The sequence below is a fragment of the Helicoverpa armigera genome, chromosome 14 (genome assembly GCF_030705265.1).
Source record: "Helicoverpa armigera isolate CAAS_96S chromosome 14, ASM3070526v1, whole genome shotgun sequence".
Classification (NCBI taxonomy): Eukaryota; Metazoa; Arthropoda; class Insecta; order Lepidoptera; family Noctuidae; genus Helicoverpa; species Helicoverpa armigera.
In genome coordinates, this window is record NC_087133.1 from 10429720 (window position 1) to 10453801 (window position 24082).

At 41.6% G+C, this 24082-nt stretch overlaps 2 protein-coding genes and 1 non-coding gene across 3 annotated transcripts in view; 2 read left to right on the forward strand and 1 right to left on the reverse strand.

Annotated features, from left to right (window-relative positions):
- Positions 1-20611, forward strand: part of LOC110375327 (rootletin) — a 62061-nt gene extending 41450 nt beyond the window's left edge. The window contains exons 32-59 of the mRNA XM_064037934.1: positions 66-251; positions 843-1023; positions 1453-1618; positions 2551-2664; positions 3417-3624; positions 4820-4929; positions 5016-5224; positions 5359-5464; positions 5511-5600; positions 5647-5736; positions 5783-5872; positions 5919-6008; positions 6055-6144; positions 6188-6280; positions 6324-6416; positions 6463-6552; positions 6599-6688; positions 6841-6960; positions 7277-7384; positions 7496-7580; positions 7788-7882; positions 8296-8524; positions 8987-9131; positions 9508-9749; positions 10922-11085; positions 11463-11633; positions 12284-12418; positions 18033-20611. Coding sequence (XP_063894004.1) covers positions 66-251; positions 843-1023; positions 1453-1618; positions 2551-2664; positions 3417-3624; positions 4820-4929; positions 5016-5224; positions 5359-5464; positions 5511-5600; positions 5647-5736; positions 5783-5872; positions 5919-6008; positions 6055-6144; positions 6188-6280; positions 6324-6416; positions 6463-6552; positions 6599-6688; positions 6841-6960; positions 7277-7384; positions 7496-7580; positions 7788-7882; positions 8296-8524; positions 8987-9131; positions 9508-9749; positions 10922-11085; positions 11463-11633; positions 12284-12418; positions 18033-18140 — 3698 coding nt within the window. The 3' untranslated portion in view covers positions 18141-20611. The remainder of the gene's footprint in view (positions 1-65; positions 252-842; positions 1024-1452; positions 1619-2550; positions 2665-3416; positions 3625-4819; positions 4930-5015; positions 5225-5358; positions 5465-5510; positions 5601-5646; positions 5737-5782; positions 5873-5918; positions 6009-6054; positions 6145-6187; positions 6281-6323; positions 6417-6462; positions 6553-6598; positions 6689-6840; positions 6961-7276; positions 7385-7495; positions 7581-7787; positions 7883-8295; positions 8525-8986; positions 9132-9507; positions 9750-10921; positions 11086-11462; positions 11634-12283; positions 12419-18032) is intronic.
- On the forward strand, positions 4254-4446 carry LOC126053930 (U2 spliceosomal RNA). Its single transcript, XR_007510577.2, has one exon. It is a non-coding gene; the product is annotated as a U2 spliceosomal RNA (small nuclear RNA).
- A 184-nt stretch (positions 20612-20795) lies between the features above and the next one.
- LOC110375343 (ras-related protein Rap-1b) lies at positions 20796-23117 on the reverse strand. Its single transcript, XM_021333419.3, has one exon. The coding sequence runs from the start codon at positions 22936-22938 to the stop codon at positions 22387-22389; it is 552 nt and encodes a 183-aa protein (XP_021189094.1). The 5' UTR covers positions 22939-23117; the 3' UTR covers positions 20796-22386.
- Positions 23118-24082: the final 965 nt, after the last annotated feature.

Here is a 24082-nt window from a genome sequence, read left to right on the forward strand (position 1 = left end):
ATTACCTGATTTACTAAATTATGCAACTTCCTACTTATTTACCTATACCAAAAATCTGTTCACAGTGGAGAACGAATCAGACAGTCTACGCAAGGAACTGACGGACGTTCGCCGTCAGTTAACGAACTGTATAGCTGAACGCGACAAGTACAACAGCAGCTGTCGCGAGCTGCGCGACCACGTCAAGCGAGCTGAACACGAGCGAAGAGAGGCGGCCAGAGCCAGGGACGAGGCTTATCATAAGATTGCTGGTGAGTCTATTACTATCCACAGTGGAGAATAACGGACAGTCTTCGCAAGGAACTGACGGACGTCCGTCGCCAGCTGACGAACTGTATAGCTGAACGAGACAAGTACAACAGCAGCTGTCGCGAGCTGCGCGACCACGTCAAGCGAGGTGGCCAGAGCCAGGGACGAGGCTTATCATAAGATTGCTGGTGAGATTCTGGCTACTGGCTACGGACTGTAGAGGGTACAACATCCCTCACCTGGGTACATAAGTAACATTCCTTAAGAAGTGGGGTATCTGAAAAAAAAAATGGACCAGTAGTAGATTAGCGCTTTCCAACAAACTCTTCAGCTTAGTAATATTAATATAAAGAATCTACGCCTCAACTACATTGTTCTTGAATGTGATTTTGACTTCAGCAATGTGCAGCATGTTTTATTAGTTTCATTTAAGAGCTGGTTTCTCATTACACTAATTTAGAACTTTCCCCTATTGTTTGGTCTATATCTACAGTTTGCCTACCATAATGGTGTTTCACACGCGGGCCCGTTGATAACAATGCAGTGGACTTATCTTTCAACTTTTTTATAACACAAACTGGCATAATTTCCAGGCCTTGAAGAAAACCGCACATCGCTCGACTTGGAGCTCTCTCGCGTTCAAACCATGTTGAAGGAGAGTGAGACGGGCGGGGAACATGTCACCCGAGAGCTGAAGGCCACTGAGAGTCAGCTAAAGAGAGAACGAGCTGCTTTGGAACAAGCTAATCATGATATCAAGGAGTTGCAGTCCAGGTAAGAACCAGGACAAACACAATAATCTACACTTTTGTTGCACTCCATATGTTTGCTTGTTGCATGTTTTAAAGTTGTTAGATTAGGTGGTACATAGGTGTGTGTATCCTACATAATTTTATAATATAGTACAGTATGGACCCTACAGCCTGTAGTAGCCAGCGTACAGCGTTGCCGTAGCCTGTAAGCCTACAGGACGCAAAAGAATGTTTTAGATCTTGTAAATAATTGAAGTTGGAGCTACTTTTCGCTAACTGTGGTTTTAGATTAATGTTGTTTAGGTTTTAGGAATTCGCTGAAGATTGTTTCAGCTTATATTGATTCGAAGTAAATTAGATAATAAGAACCCAATTTTCAGCTAGGCTTGTCGATTTTATTATGTCATCTTTCCAATCTTTTTTAGGTTATTACTTATTTTTTGTGTTTCAGACTACAAAACGAGTGCGAAGAACGCGAGCGTTGTGCCGGCGACGCGGCCGCTGCCCGGCGCCATGGTGCTGAGCTGGAGGCCATGCTGGGCGCCACCCGCGCCGACCTGGCCGCCTGCAGGCAGCGGGCTGCTGAACTGGAGGAGGCCTGTAGAGCGAGGGACCAGGTATGTACTGACTACACAACGAGTGTGAAGCTGCCGGCGCCATGGTGCTGAGCTGGAGGCCATGCTGGGCGCCACCCGCGCCGACCTGGCCGCCTGCAGGCAGCGGGCTGCTGAACTGGAGGAGGCCTGTAGAGCGAGGGACCAGGTATGTACTGACTACACAACGAGTGTGAAGCTGCCGGCGCCATGGTGCTGAGCTGGAGGCCATGCTGGGCGCCACCCGCGCCGACCTGGCCGCCTGCAGGCAGCGGGCTGCTGAACTGGAGGAGGCCTGTAGAGCGAGGGACCAGGTATGTACTGACTACACAACGAGTGTGAAGCTGCCGGCGCCATGGTGCTGAGCTGGAGGCCATGCTGGGCGCCACCCGCGCCGACCTGGCCGCCTGCAGGCAGCGGGCTGCTGAACTGGAGGAGGCCTGTAGAGCGAGGGACCAGGTATGTACTGACTACACAACGAGTGTGAAGCTGCCGGCGCCATGGTGCTGAGCTGGAGGCCATGCTAAAGGATGAGAAAAAGCAACATAATTCTGAATGAGCCCAATTTCAGTACCTAATTGATTACTTACGTAGATTTCGTTCAGAAAAATATTTCTCAAAAAAAAAACATGTTTTATGGTCTATTTTTAAAGGAAATCGCCAATTTGTACATATTCTGATATTATTCTGAGAGCTGTTGCGGAGAGTTATACTCCTAATATAAGATGTTTTGTGCAGAGGGTGATCAGATAGGAAACTTGTTATTCCTGTCTAATCATTCCTTTATTTATATATTTTTATGCTTTTTATTTTTCTTGTTATTACTAACATTAGGATATAAGCTATATGTAATACTAACACAATATGGATCATTGTTGTCAGAAATAAATGTATTTTATTTATTTATTTACCAACACATAAAAGCAGTGTACTAATTGGGTTCTTACCATTTCCAGGAGTTAGTCCTCCGGCTAGAAGACTGTCGGTCGAAGGAGCGTCGTTTAGAAGAACTCAAACATAACCTCGAAGTGTGCCTCGCTGATGCCACGCAACAGATACAGGAACTCAAGGTATGACATACTTCTTTTAATTCAAGTACATATTGGGTAAATCTATACTATCTATACTAATATTATAAAGCTGAAGAGTTTGTTTGTTTGTTTGTTTAAACGCGCTAATCTCAAGAACTACTGGACCGATTTGAAAAATTATTTCAGTGTTAGATAGCCCATTTATCGAGGAAGGCTATAGGCTACTTTTTATCCCGGTACGGGAAGTAGTTCCCACGGGATGCGGGTGAAACCGCTGGCAGAAGCTAGTAAATTATATCAATGTCTTTTCGTCATAATTATTTTAGGAAAATCCCAAATGGTTTCATACAACAGATAACTAAAATTTAAAGTATATCAAAGTATTAATAGATATAAAAAGTTTATTTAGTTAATACATTACAGAATACCTATAATATAAAAATGAATCGCAAAATGTGTTGGTAAGCGCATAACTCAACAACGCCTAGACCAATTTGGCTAATTCTTTTTTTGTTGTGTTTGTTATTGTCAGGAGAAGGTTCTTATGAAAAAAAATAGGGTAAAGTAGAGAAGTCAGTTGACGGGAGCGAAGCCGCGGGCAAAAGCTAGTTGTTAATACATTTTAGCAAAATAAATGTTAAGTAAACTAATAATAGTTTAAAGATGTTAGGTAATTTAGGGTATGAAAAAGGTGCTCATGCGTTATACATGATATGTAAATCTTTAGTAAAAAATATATCTGTATTCCATAAAAAATACCTTCTTAATTGATATATTTTCATCTTCTGCAGGCTCGTCTAGGCGGCAGCGAGGGTCGTTGCCGAGCCCTAGAAGCGTCCCTCTCGCAGTGCGAGAGCGGCAAGCGCGAGGCTGAAGCCAAGCTGTCCTCCATCGCACATGCGCTGCGCCGCGTGTGTGGCGTGCAGCCTGACGGTACTGTGCACGCCGCCACCAGGAAACGCCTCGCCAGCCCCGCCAGGAGATACAGCCCACACAGAGGTCAGTGCATGGAAATAACATTTATTGTACAAAACGGCCAGAAAGTCTGACAACCAATCTTAAAAAAAAAACGTTAACGGTTAGACTGGAAGCCGACCCCAACATCGTTGGGAAAAGTCAAAATAGTAAAGAAATAAAAAAAATGAAAAACTGAAATGAAATGAAGTACAAAAACAAAAATGTTGTTTCGTATATACCGAACGAATTTGTCGCTCAAGTTCTCAAAGGAAATAAGGTCGCTAAAGGGGTTTTTTGACACGGGAAAAATATATTTTGTGAATTGGATCAGATAAAATGATACTAAAGTGCAAAAATACTTATCGGGAAGATGATAATTTTACCCATAATAAAAAAAATGTTTTGGTCGAAGAAACTTTAATACCTTTATTCTGTTGTGTGATGGACCTGTTTGTAACTTAAGGACGGTAAACTAGTTTAAGAACAGGTAAACGCGTTCATACCCAAAACAGGTTCTAGACATACAATAGAACGGCACCCTTCACATAAGCGACGAGTAAAGTTTACTATCGAGCTCGATAGATGGCGCTGTACAATTCACGCTCATTTCTGCATCGCGGTGTTAAGATTCTCCGCGATTGAACGACCCTCGCTCGCCACTTTAGTTCGGTATCGCTTCTCGGCCTTTTGGCTAAGATCAAAGTGTAGTATCTGTTCTTTTCAGCTTAATATCTGAAAGTTCCCTCACTGAGGGACCAGTATATTAAACTGATTTTTGTAAACTGACGGGATGTTCGGGGCTCGCTCCACTCCCGTCACGGGTCGGCCCGGCATTGCAGTGCCGCCGGGATCGGCCCACATTATAACTTGAAAATCTATGGAATTGGTACAGTTCAGCAAACTGTACCCGCTTCACACTAGGAAAAGAAGCGACGTGGCGGGCGTTTCCCTTCCTAGGATGTAGCTTCAAAATTACAATAATTAAGTGCCATTTAACGGCACGTACGATAGTACGCACAGGCTCAATAACAAATTGATTGATGATTTATTTTTATTATTTACTGGCACACCAACAGCAATACTAACAATAAAACCAAAAAACATAAGCTATTATAAAAATCTGGTTTGCTATGCTATGCCTATTACAGACATGGTGTACACATCTAAATAATATTTTTATGATTTAATACAATAACTATTGTTTTGTCTACAATATTGTAAAGATCACAATTTCCAGGACGCGATCATTCCGAGGATCGCAACGAGATAATAGACGTAGATCCTGAACTGGTTAAGAAAGGCATGCGTAACTTGATGCATGATGTCTGCCAGATTGAACGGGAGAAGGTTAGTCACCGTCTACAATGTATTTTGTTAAATAATTTCCTTCACATTGTGTAATGGTGTATATAATTTATATTTCTGTTTTCTAGGATGATTTCAAATCACAAGTAAACATGTTAAAGAAACAGCTCAAAGATGCCTGTGAACAGCAAGGCAAGGGTGACAACCAGCTGCAGTCGGTGACCAGCAACCTGCGCAGCTTGCAGGAGGAGAAGGCGAGGCTGCAGACCGCGTACGGACAGAAGGAGGCGCAGCTCAATGCTCTGGTAATGTGTACTGTACTGTCACTGTGCAAGTGACAACCAGCTGCAGTCGGTGACCAGCAACCTGCGCAGCTTGCAGGAGGAGAAGGCGAGGCTGCAGACCGCGTACGGACAGAAGGAGGCGCAGCTCAATGCTCTGGTAATGTGTACTGTACTGTCACTGTGCAAGTGACAACCAGCTGCAGTCGGTGACCAGCAACCTGCGCAGCTTGCAGGAGGAGAAGGCGAGGCTGCAGACCGCGTACGGACAGAAGGAGGCGCAGCTCAATGCTCTGGTAATGTGTACTGTACTGTCACTGTGCAAGTGACAACCAGCTGCAGTCGGTGACCAGCAACCTGCGCAGCTTGCAGGAGGAGAAGGCGAGGCTGCAGACCGCGTACGGACAGAAGGAGGCGCAGCTCAATGCTCTGGTAATGTGTACTGTACTGTCACTGTGCAAGTGACAACCAGCTGCAGTCGGTGACCAGCAACCTGCGCAGCTTGCAGGAGGAGAAGGCGAGGCTGCAGACCGCGTACGGACAGAAGGAGGCGCAGCTCAATGCTCTGGTAATGTGTACTGTACTGTCACTGTGCAAGTGACAACCAGCTGCAGTCGGTGACCAGCAACCTGCGCAGCTTGCAGGAGGAGAAGGCGAGGCTGCAGACCGCGTACGGACAGAAGGAGGCGCAGCTCAATGCTCTGGTAATGTGTACTGTACTGTCACTGTGCAAGTGACAACCAGCTGCAGTCGGTGACCAGCAACCTGCGCAGCTTGCAGGAGGAGAAGGCGAGGCTGCAGACCGCGTACGGACAGAAGAAGGCGCAGCTCAATGCTCTGGTAATGTGTACTGTACTGTCACTGTGCAAGTGACAACCAGCTCCAGTCGGTGACCAGCAACCTGCGCAGCTTGCAGGAGGAGAAGGCGAGGCTGCAGACCGCGTACGGACAGAAGGAGGCGCAGCTCAATGCTCTGGTAATGTGTACTGTACTGTCACTGTGCAAGTGACAACCAGCAGCAGTCGGTGACCAGCAACCTGCGCAGCTTGCAGGAGGAGAAGGCGAGGCTGCAGACCGCGTACGGACAGAAGGAGGCGCAGCTCAATGCTCTGGTAATGTGTACTGTACTGTCACTGTGCAAGTGACAACCAGCAGCAGTCGGTGACCAGCAACCTGCGCAGCTTGCAGGAGGAGAAGGCGAGGCTGCAGACCGCGTACGGACAGAAGGAGGCGCAGCTCAATGCTCTGGTAATGTGTACTGTACTGTCACTGTGCAAGTGACAACCAGCTGCAGTCGGTGACCAGCAACCTGCGCAGCTTGCAGGAGGAGAAGGCGAGGCTGCAGACCGCGTACGGACAGAAGGAGGCGCAGCTCAATGCTCTGGTAATGTGTACTGTACTGTCACTGTGCAAGTGACAACCAGCTGCAGTCGGTGACCAGCAACCTGCGCAGCTTGCAGGAGGAGAAGGCGAGGCTGCAGACCGCGTACGGACAGAAGGAGGCGCAGCTCAATGCTCTGGTAATGTGTACTGTACTGTCACTGTGCAAGTGACAACCAGCTGCAGTCGGTGACCAGCAACCTGCGCAGCTTGCAGGAGGAGAAGGCGAGGCTGCAGACCGCGTACGGACAGAAGGAGGCGCAGCTCAATGCTCTGGTAATGTGTACTGTACTGTCACTGTGCAAGTGACAACCAGCTGCAGTCGGTGACCAGCAACCTGCGCAGCTTGCAGGAGGAGAAGGCGAGGCTGCAGACCGCGTACGGACAGAAGGAGGCGCAGCTCAATGCTCTGGTAATGTGTACTGTACTGTCACTGTGCAATGACCAGCAACCAGCAATCTGCCCATTTACTTAGGCTACATTTTCAACAGCAAAAACTATGATCTCCAGAGTTTAAGGATTCTTTGTAAGACACCAAGATTGTCCGGACCAACCACACACATGGACAAGGCGGTAACCATGATTCCGTGTCAGACTCCTGGCCCTGACTCTGAGCTTTGACTCCAGTTTAAACCTTTTTTATGTCTATGTTCTTTTAAATTGACTTTCGTAAAGTGTTAGATTAGCTTTTAACGAACAATTGTAATAACAGAAACCATTTGTTTTAGAACGAGTCAGTGCAGAGTAAGACAGTGGAGATCAGCAACTTGCGAGACAAGATCACCAGTCTTGAAGCTACGTTAGCATCCGTCACGGAAGAGAAAGTACAGAATGAGGTAAAAAATGTCTTCATTATATATAATTTGTCTTGAAAAAAGTGTAATATTTATTTTGAGTATTAAAAAATTAACTTACTTGGTATGAAAAAGATGTATTTTTGTTAATAGAACAAGGGTGATAATCTGCGAGTACAGTTAGCGGAACGTGTACAAGAAGTAGGACAGCTTCGTGAAGCGCTTGCAGCGGCTGAAGGTATACTTTAATATTAGTTGTTGGTTGTGTTTTAGGTTTTCGCTTCATATGATTGAGTATTTCATCCGGGTTTGGAATTATACTTTGCTTCTTATTTATATTTTGATGACTTATTTTTTTACTTATCGAAAAATTTTCAAAAAATATTTTTCTAAATCTTTTTTTTTATTAGTAAAGCGTAGCAGTACAATGTGTATTGTGTGTCAGGTCGCGCGTCTCGGCTGGACGTGCGGCGCGCGCAGCTGGAGGGCGACGTGCAGCGCGCCGCCGTCGCCGCACGGGACAGGGACCAGGCACTGAAGGTTAACCTTACAACATTTATCTATACTAATATTATAAAGAGGTAAAATTTGTAAGTTTGTATGTAGGGGGTAATCTTGGAACCACTGGTCGGACTTCCAAAATTTATTTCACTGATATATACTAAGCTATAAAGTTCTTGAATGCCATAAGCTATATGTTATTCCGGTACGGGCAGTAGTTCCTACGGGACGCGGGTGAAACCACGAGAAAACGGCTAGTCATATTGAAAACGTAAAATGAAACTGATGACTGCTATGACTGTATAAATTCTGCAGAGATACGTCAACTTATCATCATCTCCCGAACCTTTTCCCAACTATGGTTTAGCTTCCAGTCACGGACACGTCACCTTATATAAGGAATAAATATAAACTCAAATTACTAATTCTAAAAACTTCATATCTCTTCACAGAAACTACAAGAACGCTGCGAAGGTTACACCCGAACCATCGCCCAACTAGAAGATCGGTGTACCTCCCTCAAGGGTACCGTAGAACAACTATCAACTGCCTTACAAAAGGCAGCCACGGCCGAGTCGGAGCTACGAGCCGACCTCGGTAAAGTCACGAGGCAGTTGAACGAGGCGAAGAATAATGAACATAATGCTGTTGATAAGCTTAGGCAGATACAGAAGAGTGTTTGTGAGTATATTTGTGTCTTTGATTCCACTTTTTGTCTTGTAAACTACAATTGCTGTGTGTAACAGGATTCATTGAAGAGAGAGCCAGATTGTTTTATTAATAACTTCCCTGTCCCATGAGTCATATGTGATACACACCGATTGTTTAACAATTGTGTCTGCATCGTGGACAGTGAAGTGGTTAAGTTACAAAATTGTAAGGTCTTTATCAGATGATTGAAAAATTAACTTTTATATCTGATAATTTTCGGTATAAAGCCCCGTTTATTAGTTAAAATAATAATTTCCACTTAAAAACTTCTGTAGTCAGCATACATAACACAATGTCCGGATGCGCAGGAGTTGATTGTTTATTCTTCAGATTTCATTTATCAGAAACTACCCTTATTTGAAGTCAAGTTTCTCACCTATTACTCCCTGTCTTTTTGTAAGCTGAATCTACCATGATATAACATTATTCCAGCGAGCTGTGAGAACGAGCGACGTGTACTAACAGAGAAGTTGGAAAGTGCCAAGGCAGCGCTAGGAGATATGAAGAGACTCAACTCTTCACTAGAAGACCAAGTGCATCGACTTACCAACCAGTTGGCCAATGTAGAAGTGCAAAGGTATGGCATGTAGAGTTGATTCAATTGCGGAAGAATATAATCGTTGTTTTAATTGAGTAATTTTAATATGCTCTGCCATTATAAAGTTTTTTTTTTGTAAAACAACAAATATAATCTTATTATTTTTATTTCATTCAATGATAATATGAATGTTTGTAATTGCCCAAATACACTTCAAATCGCCAGTACCTACCTGACGACGGTTGTTCTTGTACCATCGATACACATGGATCCGCTGTCGGCATGATTTCGATGCCTATGGCCTTTTTTATATGACTTGGCTATGGGACACAAGGAGGGCAACAGATTTTCTTGAAATATTCAGAGCATTTCTCTACTTCATAAAATATTCACAGCTATTCTTATTTTCCTAAAGGTCAGCCTTCGAATCCCAACTCCGCATGACGACATGGGACGGCAAAGAAAGCAACACAGACAGCGAGCTCGAACGCGAACTTCATCAGCTACAACGTGACAGATCTGAACTGAAGTCCAAGTGCGAAGTGCTGCAGGACACAGTGAGGAAGTTGGAGGCAGACCGGCGCATGCGGCCCGCGCTGCGTAGCAAGAGCCACGACCGAGGGGACAAGACTGTCTACTACTCTGATTTAGATTCAGGTAACTATAGTATATAGTCCTAAACCCCAGTGTGGGGGCCCACAATGGCTAAAGCCTGCCTCGGCAGCGGGATTGTTGGAAAGAGTTACCGAGGCTCTGGTGGTCTGTCACTCCTTCACGGGGCACCCACAGGGGGAGCGTCTTATAAAATCGTATAAAAAAAGGGTAACCTATATTCCTCACCAAACTTAATGGCGACTAATGTGCAGGCACAGGGATATGCATGTGGTCGTTTCCACCGCCGCTATAACCCAATAATAGTTTCGCGGTGTTCCGAGCCGCCCCAACACTAACAACAGATCCGTGGTTCGGAAAATCACCTTAAAAGTAAGAGTTTGCAAACGAGCTACCGACCGCAACCACCCAAAAAATCCCGTGCAGTGATTGCATAAAATCGGTCGATATCTGACCTGATGCCGTTTTGATCCAAAACAATTTTATTCGCAGAGAGATGTAAGCGAGTATTTTTTAAATAACTTTGTAATTACGTCATAAATTCTTAAAATAAATTCTGTCACGTATATTTTTTTATTATGTCACCTTTAATAATGCAGACATGGTATGATATCATTTTATTAGTATTTATAGTACCAAACCTAAAGTATTGTATTTCAGTGTTATCTCGAATTCCATTGTTCTGTTTTATATTTCAACAAACAATGGCTTTATGTAAGAATCTTCAGTTAAAGGAAGAAAATCTATTTTTAATATTCGTTCTTCAAACTCTAAGCTCCAATGGTAGGATGCCAGAACATATTTGAATAATAAAATACCCTCTAATCAGCTTTAGGTTTTAGGTTCAAACATATGGAAGTATCTACTTACTAAAAGGGGGAAAATATTTATCAGACCACCTCTTCCATGAACCTTCATTATTGCATATCTATGGCTAAAAAGTGATGAGTTAAATATTTACCATCCATACTAATATTATTACCTTAAGCCATACATTCTGATATCTTTTTTTTTAACGACTTCAAAAATCATCAAATGATCCTTCCGCTGTGAGGGAGCAGCGGTGAGGGAGTGTCAGACTCTTACTGACTAAAAACCGTCGTGTTCCGTCGTAGGCCTTTTATGTACCAGGGCCGCGGTATCTCTTTCGAACAACCCGCAGCTACATTCTGATACCTTATACCTTCTTAATTAAAATCTCAATATTTTGCACCTAGGTCCAGATTCAACAAAGGACTCATCAACAACGCGAGGTTATAAAGACTTGGCCAACATTCCATGCAAGGACAAAGGTTTTACCACCGACATCAGTCTCATAGAGTTGGAGAACAGAGAGCTCAGGATGAAGATACGACGCTTGGAGAAGGAGTTGGCGGATAAGGTAAGTTATAATTATGTTCATTTAATGCGATAAGCAGGTCATAAACTCAAAGGAATGAGGTGCTGAAACCGATCTGGATAAGATCTGAGATTCATGAAAAGCCATCTTTTGTTAGTTGTTTGGATATCATAAAGAAAATTTGTTGGCTGTGACTGTCATTTGTAATTATTACCGTAGGAGGGAAACCGTAAAAATACTTTTGTTTACCTACATGATAAAAAATATTTATCATTTGTCCTAACACTCTCCTAACATAGACAGATGATAACTTTAAAACAATAAAACAAAAAAATACTTTCGAATTGAGAACGTCTCCTTTCTGGGAAGTCGGTTAAAACACTATTTTTTATAACTAACTCAATGATTTTCTTCCCCAGGAGGCAGAACTAGTAATGGCTAGAACCCGGTACTTATCCGATTTATCCAGCGTGTCTCCGTCTCGGAGAGGCGACGTGGAACATTATAGACAAGCAGCTTTGCAAGCTGAGAGACTGTTGGAGAGCAAGGAGGCCAGCTATAGGCAGCAGATTATGAGGCTTGAGTCACAGGTCAGTTAAGAAGTTGTATTTTTGTGAGTGAAATCTATACTAAGATTATAGGTAAAGAGGTAAAATTTGTAAGTTTGTATGTAGGGGGTAATTTTTGGAAACGCTGGTCGTATTCTAAAATTCTTTCACTTTTATCCCGGCACGTTCAATAGTTCCCAAGGGACGCGGGTCGATCCGCGTGATAACGGCTTGTTGGAATATGTTTTAGATGGGTAGGAAAAATAATGATTGGTTTTTTTTTCTAAAATAGTTCAATAGGTATAATATTAGTTTTACCACTTTTACCGGGTTATTTATCCTGAAAATAGAATGCTGCTGTACCATACCTAATGTTTGGGGTAAAATACTGTTGCAGTATGTTTTAACTGCTCAATTTCTTTTTCAAATTAGATAGTTAGATATTAATATTAGATGTTGACTACATAAACTGTCGATGTCCGTTGATCATTGCTCTACTGTTCGATCTGTCTGTAGTGTAGGTATGGATACCTATATTCTATTTACTTAAGACCTCTTAAATTGTTTAAGATTTCCACTTACCATCTCCCGAGCTTTTCCCCAACCATGTCGGGGTCGGTATCCAGTCTAACCGGATGCGGCAGAGTACCAGTGCTTAAGATTTCCATTAAAATTAAAATTTCTTTTACCAGGCATCCCAACTCCGGTCACAGCTAACAGCAGAGATCCGTCGTCGGCAAGCGTACATAGCCCGTAGTGGCCGCGCCGCCCGCGACGTGCAGCGCCTGCGCTCAGCTCTCGGTGACTCGCTGCGGACTGTCTCTCAGGTAACCACTGCCTAAAGGTCATGGCATACATCGACGCAGCTGCAGCCGCTGCAAGCTCACTGTTGGCTTTTGATATTGGCGTTATTCTAATCCTCCTTATCGGAATTCTGTCCCATATCTGTTCGACATACCTACCGATCTGTGAACCAAGGTACGGTAAGGTATTTATATGTATATATATGTATTTACTGCCCAGCTGACTAGTGCATAGTAGGTATGAAACTCATCCTCTACCCCGAGAAGGCAATCCAGCAGTCCTTCCCGTTTCTCACAAAGGGTGCTGTAACTTCCGATAATCCATCTGTCTAGGATTTATTAAATCTAACAGATGATGACAAAGTGTCGTGTCATCGAGTGTCGTTATGCATCGATACGTTATCATAACTAACAGAAATGCCCACCAAAAGAATGACAGGCAACGAAAAATGCAAGAAAAATCTATCTGCCAGCTGCAAAAATGCGTTAAAATCAGACTGTATCGCAATACAATCGGTCAAATCAAACAGCGATAAGGTTATCAAAGGTATGTTATCAGTTGAAGTTCAGACATTATCGCGACTTGATGAGGTACTATCTCCATAATTATGTGTTAGAAATATTTTGTTAGTACAGGCTGCCTGTCATACATAGGGATAGCTTAAAAACGTTCATATTAATTCACCTATAGTACCTACCTACCTATATGTAGAGAGGAAAAATCTGTGGTGTTAAGGCAAAAGGGGATGAGTCAAAAAACACAACTTTTCACCAGGGGCTAATCAAAAAAACGCGTGTTTGTTTTGTAATATAAATGCAGTTTAATCAAAAGTGTATAGAAATAATTAACACAACTCTGTTTTTATTTACATTTATTAATGTAGTCGTCTTTTCTATGTACCCGAAAATTATTTTTATTTCTTAATTATTAAAATAACTGACATATCTCCTTTTTCCATAACACGGTACAAATTTTAAAAAAATCCTAGAACGACTCGTCTCTTTATTTGCTATTATTATTTACGTATATACCTTTTTTTTTGGCAGGGAGGAAATCCTCATGGACTTCCCTCCACCTGGGGTCGGTGGAGGGGGTGTGCCGAACTCTTACCGGCTAAAAACCCACCCAGTGTTGCCTTCAATTACCTACTGTCGAGGGCACGGGTATCGCCAAAGCATTCTTCCGCACCCCCAACAGGTATTGGCCCCCCAGATGTTCAAAGGCGGGCCCCGTCATCCGCTGTGGCCGTCACCCAGCGGCCACAGCAAGCTCCACTAAAAGAGGCGCTCGCAACACAACGCCACCGTTTCGAGGCCTGTTTCTGATCGGACGAAGACGCCCCTAGTCTGTCGACCGCAGGCCGCGCCCTATGGTGGCCGGAGATCAGTCAGCCTGCGACGTCCTCCACGTCTGCTGCGGGCGGGGAGAGAGGAAGCAGCTTCTCTCTCCGCCGCCGCCTCCTTTAAAACCATCACATCCTCACAAAAGGAGGCGACGACGTTCCATCCATCTTCGCTGCCGACCATGCAGGACACGACAGCCCGCAGCGTCTACTGCTGCCGCTAGGTCACGGCGCTGCGTTGCCCCAGATGCCACAGTGGTGGCATTCGGGCGTGGGCTCCCGACCGATGCGACACAGGAACTTTCCGAAACACCCATGGCCGGTAAGGACCTGTGTCAGCCGTAAGCTGAGGGCGCCGTGGCGTCCCTCCAGCCACTCCTTCAGTATGGGCCTTACCGCCGCGAGGCGGCGTGCCCTGTGGGTCGCGCAAGTCGCTGCTCCCATTCCGCAATGAGGTCTTGGCGGAGCTCTGCCCTGCGCACCTCAACTTGCTGAGGCACGAGGCGCTCGGCCCGCCCCACCGCTTCCTCGCGCCATGTATAGAGCGAGGGCTGTCGGTCTCGAAGTCCCGGGATCCGGCTAGGAGGCATGCAGCTTCGAAGGAGATCGTGCGGTATCCTCTTATAACCCTGATGGCCATCGCTCGCTGTGGTCTTCGCAGCACTGCAAGGTTGCGTGCCGTCAGGGTGTTCGCCCATACTGGCGCGGCGTAAAGCGCCATCGCCCGCACGACCCCCATATAGAGCCTCCAGCAGGAGGTATTGGGTCACCTGAGGTTGGGCAACAAGCGTGAGAGCGCTGAAGCTGCGACCAACAACCGAGGAGCGAGCCGCTGGAAGTGTGGCCCGAAGTCCCAACGACTTTCGAGAACGAGTCCCAGGTATTTCATTGTCGGCTCCACAGCAATGGTAATCCCTCCCACCACGATACTGGACCCCGGAGGTGGCTTCTTCCTTGGCCCATGGAAGCAAAGGGTCTCGGATTTGTGCAAGGCCACTTCGAGGCCAAGACCTACCCACGACCTGCGTGACACTGGCTGTGGCCCGAATGGCCGCCTGCCGGTACGTCTACCCATGTGCTGTGACTAGCGTGTCGTCAGCGTAGCATATCACGCTGACGCCGTGGAGAAGCGCACCGCGCAGGACAATCGTAGCCAATGTTCCACAGGAGAGGGCCGAGAACCGACCCTGAGGAAGAGATGTTCTGACGACCCCATCCTTCTCGACCCGGGTACACGACAGCTCTTTCGGATAAATAGGCCCCGATTATGCGACGGAGGTACCCTGGCACTCCATGATAACGGAGCGCCTCCTTTATGATATTCCAGGGCAGGGTGTTGAACGCTTTAGCAATGTCATGCGACACCGCCAAAACCACCTCGCCCCGGTCGACTGCTTCCTCCGCCAGGACCGCCAGGACCCTCACGCGCATGCGTGGAGGAAGCAGTATAGCGTCAACTGTTGAACGCCCTTTACGGAAACCATACTGGTAATCCTCCAGATCCGAATCAGCTCATAATTTAAAGGTTTTAAATCCATCATACTTACGTTAAATCGAACTTGTTAATTCTATTCATTTCTGTAGGTTTCAACACTCAAATTACCCACGTAAACCATCATTTTAGGATTTTTTGCACCGTTGCACTAGTAAAAAGACGTCAACTTCGCGCGCGAAATGCAACTAACGCGAAACGACGAATATGAATTTAGGCACAAGTCGACTTATCTCATTATACCTAATTTTATAAGTAAAGGATCACGTATGCAATAAGAAGATAACTAGACAAAACTCCTTTTTACTTTTTAGGTTTTGCTATTTATGACTAGACTCGTATTTTTTATTGGAGATTCACGAAATAAAATACATTATATTCACTTATCTCCTTTTTACCCTGAAAGTTCGTAAAATTTTCTACCCAACTGTGTAATTAACTCATTTTTCACAATTTCTGACTCATCCCCTTTTGCCTTAACACCACAGAAATAGTTCTCGAAACTAGTAAACAAATAGTAGAAATGGAGTCAGCTATCTAAATATATTTTTTGCTACTATTTTCTCATTTAAGTTAGCTACCCTATTTGTCAAAACATCCGAATTGAGAACCCCCCTCCTTTTTAGGAAGTCGGTTAATAATAAGTAATAAGTCATGCCAAGTGGCAACAGATAAACCCAATAAAGGTAGGTATAACGCTAACGCATGTAATGCAGCTATAACGCTTTTATCCTCCTTCAATTAAAATTCCTGGGAAAATGCATTCAATAATACAATTTTCTAAGTAAAACACATGAATGGTTTCACGACCTGAATCAGTGCTCCCTTGCACTTGTGTCAGTCAAATTATTACATCAGGACTGACTGGGTTAGTACTTTGTGACCTCAGAATAATAGGAAAATAAATACCCTTTTCATACTGCGTAATTGAATGAGTAAAGCGCTAATCACAGTAATAGTGGAGTCCTATTCATTGTACATTTTTGTTTCTGACATTCGATTTATTTGTTTTTGAGAGACCTAATTAAATGACGGTGTTTAATTACTAAGTTGATGATCGTTATCATCTCAGCCATAGGACCTCTTCAGCTGAATAGACCTACCCCATTCATTTCTAAAGAACCTAATTACCTTTGCTTATTACGTGTCTGCTACAGATTTTTTTAAATAAAGAAAATTAGAACATCGAGATGTTGGATCAATTCTTTGCCACAGGACTAATGTTGCATGAATCTTTTTTTATTGTTATAATTTTCCCCATATTCATTAGCAAATAAAGTAGGTAGATATTCCGGTAACCCAGGATTTGCTATACGTATACGCAAATAAATATTGTTAATTACTATTTAACGGAACATGTATAAGAAGATATTTACGTTTTGTCATATATTTACTGGAAGGTTGATACTTAATAAGTCCAGGAAAATAACTGGAACATGACGTTACAAAACGACGCATTAGTTACCATATATATGGCTATTTACGTAGGCCATCCTTGAGTCCTTATAAAAAGCAACAGCTAGTTTTGTGGAATTTTCTGAAATAGGAAGGGCTCTAGAATGAACATGACCCAGTAGATTAAAAGTAAATAAATATGTAAACAATAAAATATCTGATAAGCAGTAGTTTCTAAGTTCTCTGAAACTGGGAATTAGGTACCTACTCTTGTTATAGACAGATTTGAATTCTGTAGGTAGTGGTTGAAATTTATTTACTAATAGTACTTAGGTATAGATAAATAATGCTAGCTTTGAATTAGGATGGCGTAATGAAATGGCAAACTGACTCATGAAGTCCACCTTGAATGGCCTCGGTGTGATGGGTTGTAAGTTCAGACTAAAAGGTGACAAATCATGTTATCACAGTTCAAGGCCGTCTGGCATGACTCGTCCATGTGTCTAGTGACTCCCTGTCTATCCAACTGACCACATATTTTGTACAAGTTTATCGTATCTTCTGAAAGTAAGTAGGTACTATAGCAATGATGTCCCACTTTATCCTACAAGTGGTTCGAAGAAATTGTACGATTTCAAGAAACGAATCAATGTATGTTTGGATGTTTTCACAATGTCATCGGCATGACAATGCAGGAAACCACTGTATTTTTCAGCTCTGTTTTGGTTCTTTTAAATTTGCAGCTTGGCAATAGGAATCATTCTGGCCATGTAAGGTTGTCTAATTCCTTGATAGATACTTACGTGGTATCTCAACCTGCAGTTCAATATGTAAGATACCTACTATTACCTACCTACGAAAGTTATGTGGTCCCAACGAAAATGTTCCTAGGTAGGTAGGTGCCTAAAAGACGTCCAGTAAAAATCTATGAGTAGGATGAAGGTTAATTGATTCGTCAATCCCAATAAAAGGAATTAACTAACGTAATTCTCGAGATGATGTCTCATAATGTATGACGCGGGCTGGGCATGCAGCAACGGCAACATTTTTGCGCGATTACGCGCGAGAAAAACAATTCTGATGTAGAATATTTTCCTTTACAAAGTAGCAGATAGGTAGGCACCTAAGTATTTGGATATGTATGTAGGTACTTATACCTATCTAGGTTACAGATAATTGCCTACAAAAATTAAGTAGCAAAGGCTTGAAGATTAATAGATACCTATCAGAACATCTAATGATGAGGGAGATATCAAGGACCTGAAATAATATTTGTAAAACTGTTTGCTCTGAGAATTGACTCAATTCTCGTAAATCGTACATTGGAAATATTGTCTAGCACCTCCTAAGAAATGTAAGTTGCTGTACTTTAATATAAACTTTTAATATATACTTTTTTGCTCCCCAGGACCCAGCGTTAGACTCGTACACGTTGGAGCACGAAGCCAGAAAGCTGGACAGCACGCTCACCCACAGTCTTCCGCCGCTGAACGACAGCTACGACTCGTCCAAATAAACACCGGCACCGCAGCAAGCCGATATTTACCAATAATGAGCTGCCAACTCGAGCATTGTGTAAAAAACACACACAATAGGAATACAGATGGTGTAATTTATAACCAGCCGTGTAGTTTCAAGTTTCTATTATAGGAAAACTGGCTGCGTGTAAAATTAGCAGATAAAATCGATACAATAGGTGACACCGATGTTATTCCTATCCTCTAGTGTTTATCACCAGTTTTTCGACTTCCAGCGATGTCTATTTTTAGTGTTGCTCGAAAATTCCTAAATGTAAATTGGACAAACTCGACAGTACAAATATGGCATGGACTGCGGACTCGCGAAGGCGAGTATTTATGAAGAGAACAAAAAAATATTTTGTAACCTTCGAGTCAAAAAGTGGCCTCATTTATGATGGACCCAAAAACTTGAAAGTTGTTACGACATCGTTAATCAGTAAAAGTATTGCTGAATGCCATTGTAGTTATCGGTAAACGTGTGACGTCATCACTGCCTGTCTCATATCGGACGCATGTTTACTAATTTCATTTGTTCGGCATGTGAGTTTTATTCGAGTTAACAACACCACATGTCACTAGTTTGGGATGAATCTATTTGGAATATTGGATGCTTCTGTACGTTGTACGAAACGAAGATTCTTCTCAGTAGGGGTAATGCACTAAAAATTCACGAATAATGTAGACAGTGTGCATTTGTCATTTAGCAATGATTTGTTTGATAACACGCATGAGTCAAAGCGTCTTGAACGATGATTCACGCCGAGGTCAGTTCAAAGACCGGAAATATGGAGGAAGCTATTTTTTTTAACTCAAATGACTCAGTAATAATCTAGTTTATCAGTGATGGTGTGTACTTTCGAGATTTCTAGTCATATTTCTTAATTTACAATGTCTTACTTTCCTATAAAAATTATTAACAACGATAAAGTTTTTGTGTTCTAAACTCAATTTGCTGTATATTTTTATACTTTATTTATTTCATTAGAACTTCGCAAAAACATCGATCCTTAAAGGAAAAATTAAAAAATATTGTATAAATACTTATATCATGCCGAATTATTCAAAATTCTAAGCTTTAGTTTATGTGATGTCGTCTAGTCATTTATTTTAACTACCTAAAATCTAAATCTATTATTTAATTATTGTCATTGAACGCTCTTCGTGCATCCAGAGTTAATAAAACGTAGTTATTTGCATGTTTGTGCCGATTACATTATTGTTTTGGATTAGCGGGATACGTCATACTTATAAATAATTACATGTGTTCATAAAAACATAATTATTATAATGTGAAGATTTCTTAGTTTAATATATTCTATTGTGTGATTATTTATGCAAATTTTTATAATAAAAATATAAGAATAATAGTCACTTAGACTAGTCATAATAGTATTAACTTATTAATTAAGAGTAATGGTAAAAAATCCGTCCAGGACTATGCTTTACCGTGTGTCAGAATGTGTGGACACCTAGGTACCTATTTATCACGTTTTCCGCCTCAACGACTTATGAATATTGTTTTAAAATCAACTACGTAGTAATAACAATATTTATTTCATTATACTATATACGTATATTAACAGAGGAAAATATTGTGGATTTCCCGAAAATCACACGTAAACAATTCAATTATAACTATGAGGGAACCATTGTATTATAACATGTTTTTATATAAAACACAGTATAAAATACGTGCAAGTTTCACTTCACGCTTTATCGTAAAGGGGCGAAGCTGTTGAGCTGCCACTATTATTTGTTAAAACATGAATAAAAGCGGATAACATTTATCAAAGTAATTTTATGAGTATTTATCACAAAGCAAATTGTCCTGATAAGTGTGCACTAGTATTGGGTTATTATTACATTAGTTAGTGAAAAGGGCAGTAACAATAGTGCTCGCTAACATTTGACCCCACTGCACCTCGCTAGATAAGCGCCGGGGCCCGGGCGCCTTGATAAAAATGGTTCAACACCATTTCATTCCACTATCTATTTTGCCGGCTATCGGCACGACACTGTAGACAACCCTATTGTATGTAGATTCACGTTCCCACATGCTTATTACTTCCAATTAACGACTTTGCAGTATTTAGTGTTAAGATATAATTTTGTATGTCACACGCGCCCCATAGTGGGCTCGATCTATGTATGAGACCTTGTTACACATCATGGGGTGTGCCAACAGAAAACTAACGCAACTGTAATCCAACACTTGTTTTGCATCATAGATTAGATTGCTTAGTTATCGAGTTCATAATAGATATTAAGTTAGGCGTATTGAGTTCATTTCCACTGGACTGTGTCAATTCTTATGTTACTAGAATATCGACATACGCCCGCCACGTCACACTGCCATACATAATGTTTTATCATGATTTAATGTACTGTTCAGTTAGTCCCTATAGAATTAAGTATAGACACGTTTATGTAACTTTTGTACACTCATCAAGTCAATAAATAGTTGTAGATGGTATTATGGTGGTTTCAATTAATTCAATTCCATTAAAATTCCGAGCCAATTGACGTTTATTTGATAGTCGGTGGGGTGCGGAGCGGCCGCGCAGGCCTGGGATGTGACTCATCACGCCGCGACCTCGATTGACATCACGGGAGCGCCCACCACGAGGGGGACAAAACATACCCCAAAACGATAATATTTAAAATTGGTTTTATTGATGCAAAAAAAAGAAATTAATAGATTATTGTACATGTCCATTATTGATTGAAAAAGATTAAAATATACAAGTTCTTAATTTTCACAATATATATAAAAATATAATTCAACTCAGATCAAAGTCATATCCAATATCCTTGTGCAGTAAATCTTATATGTAAACAGAAAAGAGAATGGAGGAAACATCTAATTCCGTAACAATATTTGAACACCTATATAATTATTACGTTTAACAAAGTTCTAGCAGCAAAACATAGGTAATTTATTTATATTTAAATGAGCCAGTAATTATAAACCTTTAATTCATTTACAATAACGATAAATTTCTTATTTCTCAATTTCGTAGGTTAGGGGTTATAGTATGGTGGCCAGTGGTGTACATCAATAACACAAGGCATAGGGCACCACCACTTACATTGGAGACTAAGGTCGCAGGGTGCAATCACCTAAGGCTCTCTAATATTTGTTCAAAAGTTACCGAGTCCTAAACGGCTTCATATTATCAACTTTTCACTTGATACATTTGAATTATATAACAAGACAATAATATATTCTGAAAAAATTTAATGTATCCTTAATTCACATATTTAAACATTACATACTGGGTCAGGCCATCAGGGCACATCACTCAGGTCTTTTCGGAGCCTGCTTCAACTCTCACACAGCTGTTCAGAAGTTCCAGGCCTTCCCTTTATCAGTATGATTAGATAATAACTACTAAATGGTAAACTATATCTATATTAGGTCCAGACAGATATAAATATATATTTATATAACTATAAATGCAGTCACGTCTATATATGTTAACCATTTGATGAACTGTAGCATACATATTACAATGGTGACACTACAGCAGGACCTTGAAAGATAATTTCGTGGCAAATAAGCATAATGCACTCATTTTCCTGTTCAATTAAATTTCAGAGGACTGTCTGCACCTAATATTGTTAATATTATTATTAAAACAAAAATATTTTTAGTTGCTTTTCATATATTTGAAAATCATAATTGAGAAACAATGAGAAGTACATACTTAGAAGTATTTGAGTGAAGTAGTGCCATGTTTAGAATATAACTGGAATGAAAATAATGAAGTCAGTATTGTCACAGGTTCTAGAACATACTCCTCATAGCCTCTAAATAAATGAATATGTTTATACTTACATCAAGTAGTATTAAATTTATAACCATTTACAACTTCTGAACCTAACAGCATCCACACATTACAATTGGAATTTCTAGAGTGAAACACACACAGAATCGTTGAATCTATCCTTGAACATTATAACTATCAAGATATAGACAGGTTGAGACACGGTATGGACAGGTGTATGGATACAATCCAGAACGCTCTGTGGATTTTCCACCGGTGCTGCAGCACACCATCACAATAACTCAACAAGTGCACATTCTTGAAATGCTACAGGTATTTCCATTACCAAGCAATGATGCTCAACACCCGACCTAGATAACTTTGGGAACAGTCGAGAGCCAAATCCGGGTACCAGAAGTCTTTCAAATTATTAAATATTTTATACCTAGACGCTTCAGAGGCTGCAGCAGCATTCTTACAGAATCTTACATCCTCGCTTTTTTTTATGCTCACTGTTGATAGGTGTTCTCCTGTTGATTTGACGTACTAGGTCGAAGAACACATCGTTCACGTGTATTTTGGCTTTCGCCGAGGTCTCCATGAAGGAGCAGTTGAAGTGGCGCGCCAGGTTGCTGCCCTGCTCCTTGCCCACCACGCGCTCCGCCTCCAGATCGGTCTTGTTGCCCACCAGCACCATGGGCACGTCGTCTTTGTCCTTCACCCGCAGGATCTGCTCCCGCAGGTCTTGCAAGTCGTTAAATGTCGATTGTGCGGTGATGGAGTATACTAAGACGAATCCTTGTCCATTCTTCATGTATAAATCTCTCATCGCTGTAAATTGCTCCGTACCAGCAGTGTCTAGTATTTCTAGCATGCATTGTTGACCGTCAACTTCCACCTGTTTCCGATAACTGTCCTCGATGGTGGGGTCGTATTTCTCGACAAAGATGCCTTGTACGAACTGTACTGTCAGGGCGGACTTTCCCACGCCTCCACTGCCTAACACGACTATTTTGTATTCACGCATTATTAACTATTTTTTATAACGTGGTATTATCAACTTAAATCAAAGATGAAATTGCTAAAAAGCACATTAACTAGTAAGTTATTGCAAAAAAAACCTTTAACAAGTCAAACCGCCATGACACCGTTAGCAGGGCGATGGCTCACTGTGTCGGTATTGCCATAAATAAATTGTATTTTTTATCACAACTCTATGAACAAAGTTTAGTTTTTTCCATTGTACGCTGGTTGTAATTTTATTGCGATGATGGGATATTAGTCAAAGTATGGAAAAAATATTATTTAATTGTGATGTTTTAGAAACGTAACTTTGCTGGAGTGATTCTACAGAATGACTGATTTAAATAATGCTATGGACGCATCCAGCATGCACATAATAGTCCAATGAAAATTAATTGAAAGGATGCATCAAATTATTTCGTTGTTTCAGTAATTATCTTTTAACGACTGCAGGTTGTAGGCAAATAAAAACATGGAGGTTATTCGAATATGAACGATGATAAAATAAAAAATAAATTAACAAAATAAAACCGGATATCGATAAATTATAAGAATTAACTGCATTAACTGATGATCAATATGGCTTAATCAAAAAAATAAATATGGGATCATCATCTCGACCTATTATTATTATTATTCTTCCCAATTTTAATTATTTACCATCTTAAGGATCAAGGACAATCCGTTTTTACTTTTTGTGTCCTGTTTATTATCTGTGGTTATAGATAGCGTACTTAAGCAGTTCCAATATTTTCCAACAGATGTCGCCTTGGCAAAAATGGAAAAATTTTCTGTAACAAGCGGAACAGGTTCACTGCTGAATTTCAGTGCTCACTTTGCAAATATTCAAGTTGCGATTTATCCTGAAAGGTGGCGTTGTATCAACGTTGTAGTTGATTCGGAATTATAAGTATAGGAGCTGCTCACTGGTATCGCCTATGTCAGGTTTTATTCGAGAATACCTTTGTTTCGATATATTATGTCGAAACTATATTATAATTCAAATGATGATAGTAAGATTAGAACAGAACAATTTCAAAGTTGCACTCATGATGATAGTCAACCTAATCAGTCTGATCCTCCCATTCAAACAATACCTATTATACCTAAACGTACAATATTATGTAGGTAGGTACTTACGCTAACTT

Coding starts and splice junctions, on each gene's coding strand:
- LOC110375343 (XM_021333419.3), bottom strand. CDS start 22,938: ATGCGTGAATACAAAATAGTCGTGTTAGGCAGTGGAGGCGTGGGAAAG.